This window comes from Phragmites australis, chromosome 18 (assembly GCF_958298935.1).
Source record: "Phragmites australis chromosome 18, lpPhrAust1.1, whole genome shotgun sequence".
Taxonomy (NCBI): Eukaryota; Viridiplantae; Streptophyta; class Magnoliopsida; order Poales; family Poaceae; genus Phragmites; species Phragmites australis.
In genome coordinates, this window is record NC_084938.1 from 22,365,690 (window position 1) to 22,378,122 (window position 12,433).

Here is a 12,433-nt window from a genome sequence, read left to right on the forward strand (position 1 = left end):
CGCACTCTCCCCCCTCTCCTTTCCTTCCCTTCCCTTTCTGTGTATCTTCCGGTGGTCGCACCGCGCGCCCGAAGAGGAAGCCGGGCTCTCCTCGCTGCCGACAGGCGCACCGCAACGCCGCGCCCGAGCCCTGTCCGCGCGCCTCCTTGCCTCCAGGCTCCCTTGCTGCGCACGCGCCAGCTCCGCAGAATTCAGGCACATATCAACCGGCCCCTGCAGTGCAGCACCATCGCCAACTCGCCGTAGCATGGCAACGACGAGAAAGAGACGGCGGAGCGGACGCCAGCGACAGAGCCGACGGGCAGGCTAGGCATGGATTGGGAGTCTGGGACGGAGGAGACGGGGGACCTCGATGGAGATGGCGTTGCTCCGTCCAGTCGAGCTTTCTGAGTACCACTTCGAAGTATCTGACCGAAAATTAAGCAGAAGACGTGCGCAGAACCAATTGGGAGGAAAGACGCGAGTGCCAGATCACGACTGTGACGGCGGCACAATGCAATGCTCGCAAGTCTTAACCGTAATTCAAAAGCAGAAAATAGAAGACAATCAGAGCTGTAAGCCATGACGACTCCGACACCGACAGTCGCACAATCACACAGCAAGATCATGTTCATCCAAGAAACAAGAGAGTACCAGGTCAGACACCATCAGCTGATCTACATCGATTCACTTGTGCCAGCGCCGGAGTAATGAGTAAGAAGCATGCGCATTCTAGCGCGATGAATAGCTGATGCGTTTTAACCCCCATGGTATGCAAAGTTTTTGTGTTCAACGACATTGACGAACTGGGTGAGTAAAACATGGATGAGTAGGTGACTAGGACATTCATGGCTTGACTCCGTAAAAAATAGAAATCCAGCTTCAGGCCAAATACTTCTTTAGATCCCAAAACCAAAAACTCCACGGATCCGCTGGAAGATAAGTTCTCTCCAGCCTCTCTCCGTGTTCTCCACCACAGTTGAATTCCCATACCTGCAATGGCACAAAGGCGGCAGATTTTAAGTACGAGGGACACGAGTTGTAACTGATTTTAAGTTCAAAGCAGGAAATGACATAATGGATACTGAGCATTACTTGTCTTCCTCTGGAACATCAGTTTGTTTGAGCTTTATGATCGTAACTCCTGATTCGGGCTCATCAAACACCAACCTGACCTGCATTTTAAGATTCATACAACACAATGAGGTGACACCAAGATGGCACGCGCAGTGATCATAATTATTGACATCTTGACCACATAAGCACATAAATATTTATTTCTCAAAGCAAAATCCTACAGCAATTGCCAGAAAGCAGCATTTGAACAAGAGGAAGAATATTAGCTAAGCATTCAAAATACAAGCTGAACACAACAAGCCAACAACACTACTTCACAAATTACATGAGCCCACAAACGTAATGCATTGCTGGGAAGTGCAGCATACTCACTGTAGAAATTCCAAACACCTCTTGTGCTAAATTACTGATGAATCCATGATTTCTTTTTTGGATGATTCAACAAATCGGACATGCTAGGCAGAAATGTTGCATAATAAACAAGAAATTTCAGCAACCTAAAGCACTCAATTACTGATGAACTCACTACAGATATTGCATGATTCCACAAATGGGGCAAAATTCAGCAACCAAAAGTGTTCAGTTAGAGGAGACTTATTTGCTGAAATAATGTGCGTGGTTAAATGGCATTTGGTTGGAGAGAACAAAGTCGTCATTTAAATTGATTAGCGTAAGTCCTCCCCTCGTACGTTCGTTTTTGAGAATCCGAGTTCAAATGGGAGAAAACCACCACGTCTAGCAGCCCTTACTACTATGCCTACATTATCCACGTGGGCGTATCAAATTGTTTTTTCGTGACTAAACATCTTAATCCTTGATAGAGTCACTCTTCACAGTTCCCGCATTTGTTACTTTTGACATCCAAATTTTCCTATCTAATAGATCGTTGAGCATACAAGAGCAGTACCAAAATGTAAATTAGGCATTCATCGGGTGAGGATCTTACCGAGGAATACAGGCCGTCCGGCCAGCTCCCAAACCGCCATTTCTGCGCAATCAGCTTCCCTTCCTGGAGCTCCTCATTGACTCCGGTGATGGACCCATCAAAGAGGCTAAACTCCCCTCCGACCTCTCTGCTGATTCTAGCATTGCTCTGTGTGAACCCCCTCCATCTGTTCTCGTCCATCAAGATCTCATACATGTCCTTGGCGCGGCAGTAGAACTTCTCCGTCATCTCGATGGTCTTGAATCCTTCCTTCTCCTTCCCCTTCCCCTTCGTCTTCTTCTCCTCGACCGCCGGCGCTGGAGCTGCCTCCTCCTTCTTCACCGCCTGGGCGGGGCTAGTGGCCGTGCCACCAGGCACTGCGGCGGCCTTCGCTGGCGTCTTCTTGGACTCGACCTCGTCCCTGGCCGGGCCGCCCTTCGCCATGGCGGCGACGAACTCCCGGATCTTCTCCAGCACTAGGGGCTTGCCGCGGGCGAGGAAGGCGTCCTTGGCTCGGCGGGCCAGGGGGGTTTCGTCGCCGCGGACGGTGACGCGGAGGTCAGGGTCCTCATCGGCGTTCTCGTCGGCGAGGTAGGGGACCTCGGCGGCGCCGGTGACCTTGACGACGCCGGACTCCGAGGCGGCCTCGGCCTCCCAGGAGAGGGTGAGGGAGAGCTCGTACCCCGGGATGACTTTCCCCTTGCGGATGTTGACGTAGGCCTCGCCGTTGAGCTTGTCGAGGGCGGTGGTGCGGATGGCGAGGCCGCCCTCGCCGTCGAGGACGGTGAGCCCCGCGAGCAGCGCGGAGAGCCGCGCCCGCGACCACTCGAGGCAGTCGCGCTCCGCCCAGTGCCAGTTGTGGACGTTGGTGCCGTCGGCGCGCTCCTCCACGATCCACCGCTTGTCGCCCTCGCCGTACTTCGCCATGGGTGCGCGGAGGGGAAGGGGGATTAGGGTTTGGTCGGGTTTGGATCTGCGTGTGGTGTGGAGCGACCGTGCGAGGACGGATGACCGGAGATGGGGAGTTTTTTAGAGAGGCGGCCGCTTCTGGATGGTTCTGACGTTCGGTGGTGGATTGGAATACTCTGGAAGTCCAGGGGCAAAGAAGGGGGAGGTGTCTGGTAACTTCTACCGGAAGTCTGGAACGGAAATATTAGCTTCGTTTTTTTTTTCTTTAGAAAACTTCATTCATTTGAATTCTTTTATTATTTTTAAAGCCATTCATTTGAATCTTACATTCCTATACTTTTATCTATATCTATACTCTACCTAATTCACAAGTTACGATAAATCCAAACAATTTTCACCATTAATCGTCTACGTCTTCATCGCCGGTGACTCGACCGCCGGCAACATCACCCACCACATCGCCGCCACATTCGACAAGACCAACCTCAGCCCGCTGGTCCAGCTCTATGGGTACATCCTCCTCACGCCGACTATGGTCGGCGAGGCCCGGACGCACGTCGAGCTAGAGTGCCTGCCCAGCGCTTTCCTCACCAAAGTGGCGCGGGGACGGATCCACCAGACTTGCGCGAGGCTAGCTGGTCTTCCTTTCCCGTCGTCGATTGCGCACTTAATATCTCTGATCATCAACTCCATCACACGCATCATCTTCCATGCCGTCAAGGAGCGCATCCCACTTAATACCTCCGATTTGGATAACCACTTCAAGGTAAGCGCATTGCACATCCCTACCTTCAATCTCTGGAGCTTAGTGCTATTACACTTCGGCTTGATATCTGGGAAAAGTATATCTGGGCTCTAGTCGATTTGGTCATCACAAAAGCGCATATGAAAGTGGAGAAAGTGCTAATTGCTCCATAGAGGCATATAGTGCTCCTGTCCCCTAGAACTGGATCGATCAAACCATGAAACCACTACCATTATTCAAAGTGAACAGATAAGCGAAGGCACAGCAAAGATGCTCACCTTCAAGCCAGATAATTGTCTGATGGGTCTTGGTAAAAGGGCAAATCAGGTGATTAGATATGTTCCCTCAACTTGCCTTTACTCATGGGATTAATCGGACGTGCACTTGCTAATTACTTTCAATTTTTGTATTGGTTTACATTTTAGATTTTGAACTTGCAAAGAAGTACAGGGATACATTGGCAGACCAGCGCATTCCATATAGGTAAGCATGCTATTACTGATATACTTGAAATAATTTTGTAATATACTCCCTCTGGTTTCAAATATAGGTCGTTTTAGTCTCATCAACTATTCTCTAAATATAAATCATTCTTAAACTTTTATGTATTTATTTTCTCTTTTGTTCTCGTTTTGCCCTTATTTAATAGATGCTACCACTCTCGTAAAAGAATGAGTTATCTTTTCCAATACAAAATAAATAAAGAACAATAAAGTCATTTGATCTACTTTCTTAATCCTTATGTACAAATCTAAAACGACCTACATTTGTAATTGGAGGGAGTATATCATTACCCTATATATATATATATATATATATATATATATATATATATATATATATATATATATATATATATATATATATATATTGTGCTCTGGTATAGGACATAGGTCCAAGTTACTGATACAACAGTGGTTCAAGAAATGTTGACCTACCCAGCTTACCATGTAGAAGATGTTTTTGGTTGTTCGTTCTTGATTATTTTTTTCAGCAAAAGGTAAGCTATTCTAGAATTTGGATTACCTGCAATGGTTAATTAAGATATTTTATAATTCTCAAGAGCATATTCCTCTGGTCATTTGCAGCATCGCTTCTTGCTGCAATATTTCTCTATTTACCAAATATTTTTTCCGCTATGTGAACTCCTCCTGTTTGGTAAACCGGTATCTGTTCTTGGGATGTTTAGTTAGGAAAAACAACTCACGTGATGCAATTGTGTGGCATGCATATTGTAGGAAGTAAAATAATATTGTGTACGAGACATTGCAATATAGAGGTGTCATATTAGGATCCGTTGCAACGCAGGGATATTGAACTGTTATGATACTGACGCTATCAAATTTGATAGAAGAAACAGTAAGATCTGTACATATATATATTTTCCCTTTAGATTATTGTTTACTGGAACTTAGAAACTTATATTCTTTTCTATTTTCGTTGCTGTTAACACCAAAATAAATTTGAGATTCTACCAATAATAAGATAATAAACTTTAGATATCCTACCAACAATAAGATAGTACACTTTAGATATTTGCTTATATGGTTGTTGAACCTAAGAGATAGATCCACACGCTAGTCCATCAAAAAAATGTCTTGTACAGTACTATTAAAATTTAATTATTTGCTTTTTACAAAAGATGTACAATCCAATCCAATCGAGTTTTGATCTTATCACTACTGAACTATTGTAGAGAATCATATCGGTGCTCCCAAAGATTTTTGTCTCATCCGATATTAATACTTAGGGCTAATAGCCCATAGCTAAGGAAAAGAACTATTTTTCTTTTTTTAAAAGGATCGAGTTCACACACTTATATTTGTGAGCATTACAGGGGAAAAAAGAGAGGGATAAGCATTCTGAAAAAAAAAACATAAAAAGAAACGACGCCTGAGAGATTCGAACTCTCGCGGGGAAACCCCATGTACTTAGCAGGCACACGCCTTAACCACTCGGCCAAAGCGTCGTTGTTGTCAGGGACGCGCACTTTCTTCTATTTTTACGACTTGCGTTGGTGGACTGAAAAGTCTACAGAGTACAATCAAAGGTAGGGGACATCAGCCTTCACAATCCTCGATACTCGATTCATCCTCGCCAAAAAGGATAAAGATAGATGTGGGCCTAAATCCTAGACTTTGGATATAGTTTGGGCCTAGTATGACCCTAGTTATAACTTTTATTGGGTCATTCCCCCATAAAGTTAGGCTGAGTGGGTTACAAGTCTCTGAAAATGACTTTAAAGGCTAGCTAGATCTAGCCAATAACTTAGAAACTCTAGATAAATGATGGTATCATTACTTAGCAACTGTTTTATAGTGCCATTTTTAGAATTCTAAAAACAGTGCATTGTAGTGCCAATGTTATAGGTTGTACCTTGTAATTGTGCTTCTCTAAATATAGAGTTATCATATAAGAGACTTACACGCACCCATTTCGCTTTTGTTTTGAAGAAAAGAGGTCGTAATGTACATCACAAACACTCATAGTTCGTATACTAACCTTGTAATAACCTGGTAGGGTGTCATCCTAAATGACTAGCGCCCACAAATAGAAGAGGCTAGTAGCCTAGTACCATGTATGGAAGGAATTGACACTTTCAATTGTCCAAAGATAAGAGGGAAAATAGGTGTCGGTGAATTCTCTCTTCCTCATAAGAAAAAAAAGCTTTAGCGGAGTTTAGAAGGGAAGCCTTTATCACATACTAAAATTGTTGCGCACATTCATGAAATGTAATAGTGTGTCAAATGCACATGACTAACATGGTTACTTATAATGCTTGGTTACCTAAATAAGCAACGTCTCACTAGCCCTTGCTGATCTTATATCCTTGTAAGCAAAGAGGCTTCGGACTGCATTGGACTTGCAACCTCTAGGATACAAGCCACATGATAAATATGAACTTATGACGTGGCATCATAAAAACAGGGCATCACCGGTAGATGATGATAAGGCATGACATACATTTGCATGTTGCATGACCAGAGTGGCACCACCGTTTCTTCTCTTCAGTGGCAGCAAATAAGTGATAGTGTGCCGCAAAACAAGCAACTTCTAGTTGACATGACAAATGTTGGACTTTTATAGAGCACAATGGTACAACATCGATAGATGAAGACGCTACATAACTTATATTTGCATGTTACACGACAATAATATAGACTAGAACTTGTCATTCTCCTTATAAACAAAAGAAGCTTTAGCATGCACGGGACACTAACTTCTAGCTCAGTTGAACATATAGTGTGAAATTATAGAAACAATTCATCATCAACAGATGAGGATGATATATGATGTGTATTCGTGTAGTTTGCGTGAACAAGCTAGCGCATGTCGATAAACTTTAGTGTACTTTTTACACGCAACCTCCAGCTCACACGACAAATGTCGTGCTTGTCGCACACCATCATCTGAAATAATACACAGTCGATAATTAAAATATATTATGATATATATTTGTATGTTGCTAGATAAATAGTTACTTGTCAATTCTTCTCTTGTACGTGAAGAAGCGTTAATGCGACATTCGGTTCACATGACAGATGTTGAACTCGTGTACTGGCATGTCGTGGGGTTTCTCGGCAAAGTGATAGCATGCGATGCCCGTGTGGTTATTACAAGACTCACGTAGTATTATTATTTTCTGAATAATGAAAATGGCACGTGTAACAAAAAAATGTTTTTGAGTATTGACAGCAGGTACTAATATCCTGCCCATGTTTCGGCAGCCGTCCGGGAAGCCTCTGGCGCATCGTCACGTCCACATCCATCCCCCGGTCAACACAGGCAGAGCACAATCACCCGCGCGGCCCCCGCCCGTCAGGGCCCGGAAATTAACGCGGCCGCGCCGTGTGAAACCCGTATCGCACGGGGGGCCGAAAGGGGGCGAACGAGACTGTGGGACAAGGGGAGCCAGCGACTGCGGTGTGCTCGCTCCCGCAACAAATCCCCAACTCACAAGCGAGCAGAGGAAACAAAGAGCCGAGGATCCGGAGGCGGAGCCACCCAAGCGAAGCGAGCGATGTCCGCGTCCGCGCCCTCCCCTCCCGCCGGCGCGGCCGCGCCCCCGCCCGGGTCGTTCTACTGCCACGTGTGCGAGGCCACCGTCTCGCTGCCCGCGCCGCCCTCCCCGCCGCTCCTCCTCTGCCCGCGCTGCAGCGGCGACTTCCTCGAGGAGAACCCTAGCCCCCTCGCGGCCCCGTCCCCTCCCCCGCCGCCGCCGGGCTTCTTCTCCGATTCCTCCTCCGACCTCTCCGACGACGCCGGCGACATCGACGACATCGACCTCGAGATGGACCCCACCACCGCGCGCGCCTACCTCAGCCGCCTCGTCCACCACCGCCTCTACGACGGGCCCATCGACGTCGCCGCCGCCGCCGCCGCGGTGTCCGTGCTCCAGCACGGGCACCGCGGAGGGCAGCCGCCCGCGCCGGCCGAGTCCATCGCCGCGCTGCCCACAGTCGAGGTGCCCGAGCCCGCCGCGGTCTGCGCCATCTGCAAGGAGGACCTCCCGCTCGCCTCCGCCGCGCGGAAGCTCCCCTGCGCCCACCTCTACCACTCCTGCTGCATCGTGACGTGGTTGGAGATGCACAATTCATGCCCCGTCTGCCGCTTCCGCCTCCCCTCCTCCGAACCCGAGGTGGCGGCGCCGTCGGAGCAGGATCCGCCGCCCACGCGGATCACTATCCGGTTCACTACCACCAGCCGCCGCCGCGTTCGCACCAACAATGATGCGGCAGTTACGGGTCCAGTTTTGGCACCTCCACTCTTGACAGCTCCTATCTCGGCGTCGCCTACTCAGCTCGCGCAGGCTGTTACCGGGGAAGGAGGTGGTGGACCTGCCAATAGCGGTGAGACTGTGTCGTCCGAGTGGCCACCACACCCTGAGTCCGATACAGTCATGTCAGAGGCTCGCGAAGGGGATGGCTTTTTTGATTGAGCCAAAGCTTCGAGTTATCAGGTAAACACATCGCAACAAAGCTTGGAACTTTACTCGCAATATTTGTATTGTATCCCTGGAGCATCAATTGAATCGCTTAGCCTCAGTGAACTAAACAGTTTTAGTGGTTTAGATGTTCTGTGATATGGATCATTTGGTGTACGCCGTGTAACATTTTGTTTTTTAATGCTACTGTCTGATTTTCTTCTATTAGTATTTGGATAATCAATCACATGAAGCTAGCGTCTATGACTTGATTTAGGTGCTTTCTGTTGTTGATCATCTAAATGTGTTGTTTCTTTCTTATAATCTGGCTCGGTGTTCTTAATTGGATTAAAGCTCTTGCTTATAAACTATAATTTGATTAAAGCATTGTAACCTTTTTAGATGTTCATTGTCAAGTTGCTGTTGTCTTATTACTTCTATCTTAAGTCATAGTTGCACTGATAGTGATCGGTAATTACCGTGCAATACTGAACACGCTATCTGTTTGGAGGTTTTTAAGTATGTCATTGTGTGGTGTGTCGAAGGCTACAAAATACCTTTTGTTTTCATGATTTAGGCAATGGACTGAAATATAGAGAAATATCATTTTATGAAGATTTTCGATTGAAGTAAAAAAAATGCAAAGTAAATCTAACAAAGCTGATGTGGGTTGAAGTTATTTGTCACATTGTTTGATTGATGGAGTGTACCTATTTCATCGTTAGAATGTTGTTTTTGAGTGTGGCTTACAGTCGATTTCAATAGGTTAATTGACTTTTCTCTGGTACTTTATGGTCATGATTATTTAGATTAGAATTGTCTTAGTCGACGATGTGCAAGAAATAGATTTAGCAGGTCTGCTTTGATTTCCTTCAAAAGAATGGAACTAACTCATGCTACTGCAGGTTGATAGTTTAACAGCCTTAATTTCTGATCCTTTTTTTTGCTTTAGTTCTAAAATATTCTATCTTCTCCTTATTTCTCATTTGCTAGTTAGTTTCTTGACACCTCCATTCTTTCTTTGTTATGCTACCTGTGCCTTGCTCGTTTTTTAGCACAGAATAGATGCGTCCACTCCAAAATTCATGTCTCTCTGATGTGAACATTTTGTGCTCAAGTCCTCGTATGTATGCATCATTCTTGTTCTGTTATGACAAAAAGCTGGAACAGCTAGTTGTCTGATTGATGTGCACAAAAACCTGACCATCATATGCACAAGATTAGAGAATTACCTGGTTTACGTAAGTTATGCACTTTTGACAGCAAAGAGTTTGATAAAGTAAGATCCATGCATGACCTAGGCCTTGGAGACCTTACTTGACTATCCTCCATGTCATTGGTTTTCTGTCTTTCAAGATTTTATTCATATATCTGCCTCGAGAAGAAGGTAGCCAACTGCTTCAACAGGCATATTCTGTTATTTGAAGAAATGGTGGACTACTGGACTTGGGTTGCTCCTTTGGGCTTGCTATTATGAAAGCTGAAGTACTCTCATTGCTTTATGAATGTTTGGTACTTCACTTTACACATCACAACTTTATGCTGCCAAAATTAGTTGACACAAAGAAACGTCCATCTTAATTTCTATTTCGGTGAAGAGGGACGTAATTGTGGCAAACTAGCTGAGCAATAAAGGAGGGGTTGTTCTGTGGTAGTAGCATTCGTCAACTTGAGTATTGGATAAATCCTGTCATTTGGGAGGAAACTGATATATCAATAGAATAAAGTATACAGGCGATTGCTTCTTAAAGTACTCAATTGCATATTTTTTACTTTCTTACCCAAAGAGCAACTCTTATTTATTATGATCTTGCTGTTACTGTATATTGTTCTTTAAAGCTTGCAAAGTATTCATGCTCTCTGCCATTTCATGCTCTTTTCAGGTGATAAGGTAGCTATTGTTAGCTGTCAGACAACAAGAGTAGAAAGAAGGCCGCCATATGCCTGGTCCTTCCGGTTGCTACCTTTGCTCAGGCGAGGTTCCTCCGCAAAGTGCCATTCTTGCTGGATGATAGCATGTTGTTACATGCTAAATTAAGTTGTCCTGTGCAGAGACCAAGGGAATCGGTGCATTGCTTCTCAGTACCATGTATATTGGTTAAACTTATTTCTTTCGCAATAAATATGTACATTTGGCAGTGTTTTGCTTTCCCGTTACACCGTGACTTGACCTGCACTGGTAAGGAGAGATGGGAATATACTGGAGTCTCCAGTGCATTATACGCAATGTTGATGAAGCGGCCTTCTCGTTGAAGGCATGTTAGGCTGGGATTGTTGCAAGAAAGTTCTGATAGCTGATGATGCATCTCATGGATTCTATAGTAGTTTGATCGAAGCTAAGACTGCTGGTGGTCGAGTTAACCTGACATTTCTCGACATGATGATATGCCTTATTTTTTCTGTATCTTATTCCTTCTTGACCAGTTTTGCTCGCATGATAAGTTCTGTAATGGATTCTGTAATATCGTCGCATTTTCTGGTCGTATGCCTGGAGGGGATTAGAACACTCCTGCAGTTACCGTGCTCTGATGCAATTTCAAGAGTGGCATAGTCGAGCTTTACCTAAGTTGTTCCTTAATATATATGTTTGTTACAGCTCATGCATGAAATCCGACTCCTGATACTTATATTCAGGCAGAATTCTGTCCAACTCTTCCCGTCATGCTAAATTGTCAGCATAAGTACAGAGAATAGCCGTTTGCGTTTATATGGTGATTTCAATCTTACTCATTCCATCCTTGGTGATACTGCATAATACTGTAATGTTCTTTATATTGTCATCACTGATTGGCAAACTAGGCAATATTTTCTTTATTGTCTCTTAAAATATATCCTTTTGACCGCACTATAAAAAGTGGCTAAGCGTAGTAGCTTAACATAGGTTAGTCTAGACTTGTTTGAATGCATACTTATAAAATTTTAGTAATAGATAGCTCAGTGAAGTTTATAGATGAGTTATCGAGAAATTAGAACTCTTGAATGATTGAATTGGATGAGTTCAGAAAAATTTGCATATGTCGGATGGTCTAGCGTCTAAAAAGTTTGAACTCGTCGGAGTGTTTTGACTCGTAAGGGAAATTTTAAGTCACCACGTCGGATAGTCCGGCGTTAAGGATAAATGTGCCACAGTATTTTTAGAAGATGTGAATTTTCTTTTAAAAAAAGTACAATGAGCTGGAAGGCCCAACATACTTTTAAAGGCTTTGCCGAAGCATTCCTTGTAGGGGACGTTTCTCATATGGTTTTTCGTGATTATACGCGCCGAATGGTCCGACGTGTGAATCAGAGGCTTCACCGGAGTATTTTAAATAGTAACGGCTAGTGACAACTGGCAGCGGCGTGTGTGAGCCGGTGCACGCCGGAGCTTCCGGCGTTCACAGAAAAAATAGGTAGTTGAGCAACGGTTAAATTTGGACCTCTAGCCTATAAATACTCTCTCACTCAGTCTCACATGTATCTCTTGCAACCCAGAAGAGTATATACATTGTGTGTGTCATCAAAAAGCAAGAAGAGCACTTGAGTGATTTGCAAAGTTCCTAATTGGAAGATTAAGGATATAATTAGTGCTTAAAGAGTAGCAATTGTGCATCTAGCTGTAGTTTATACTTAATCTTGGTCAAGTGAAGCTATTAGCTTGTTATTTTTTATGGTTGGTAACACCTAGCTGATCTTTGGTGATTGGAGGTGTTTCGGTGAGCGCTTTGAATTCTTATGGGAGGCCCGAGAAGAGTGATGTACTTGGTTTGATACCCGCCTATCCGGAGATGGAGAAGTGACAATCATGAGAGAGCACTTGAGTATTGGTGACTCAAGAGAGAGTAATATCCTTAGTGAATGCTACAACAAGAATTAGGGGGAGTGCCAACTCCTTAAT

The 12,433-nt window shown here is 44.7% G+C and overlaps 2 protein-coding genes and 1 non-coding gene across 3 annotated transcripts; 1 reads left to right on the forward strand and 2 right to left on the reverse strand.

The window, feature by feature from the left end:
* Window positions 1-553: 553 nt before the first annotated feature.
* Window positions 554-3,080, reverse strand: LOC133899023 (uncharacterized). Its single transcript, XM_062339911.1, has 3 exons — window positions 2,003-3,080; window positions 1,075-1,154; window positions 554-972 (listed from the first exon to the last, which is right to left on the reverse strand). The coding sequence occupies exons 1-3, from the start codon at window positions 2,906-2,908 to the stop codon at window positions 879-881; spliced, it is 1,080 nt and encodes a 359-aa protein (XP_062195895.1). The 5' UTR covers window positions 2,909-3,080; the 3' UTR covers window positions 554-878.
* A 2,442-nt stretch (window positions 3,081-5,522) lies between these two features.
* TRNAS-GCU (transfer RNA serine (anticodon GCU)) lies at window positions 5,523-5,604 on the reverse strand. The gene has a single exon. It is a non-coding gene; the product is annotated as a tRNA-Ser (tRNA).
* Window positions 5,605-7,507: 1,903 nt separating this feature from the next.
* LOC133898992 (E3 ubiquitin-protein ligase SIRP1-like) lies at window positions 7,508-10,697 on the forward strand. Its single transcript, XM_062339847.1, has 2 exons — window positions 7,508-8,595; window positions 10,443-10,697. Exon 1 carries the CDS (start codon window positions 7,657-7,659, stop codon window positions 8,572-8,574), a length of 918 nt encoding a protein of 305 aa, XP_062195831.1. The 5' UTR covers window positions 7,508-7,656; the 3' UTR covers window positions 8,575-8,595; window positions 10,443-10,697.
* The last annotated feature ends 1,736 nt before the right edge of the window (window positions 10,698-12,433 follow it).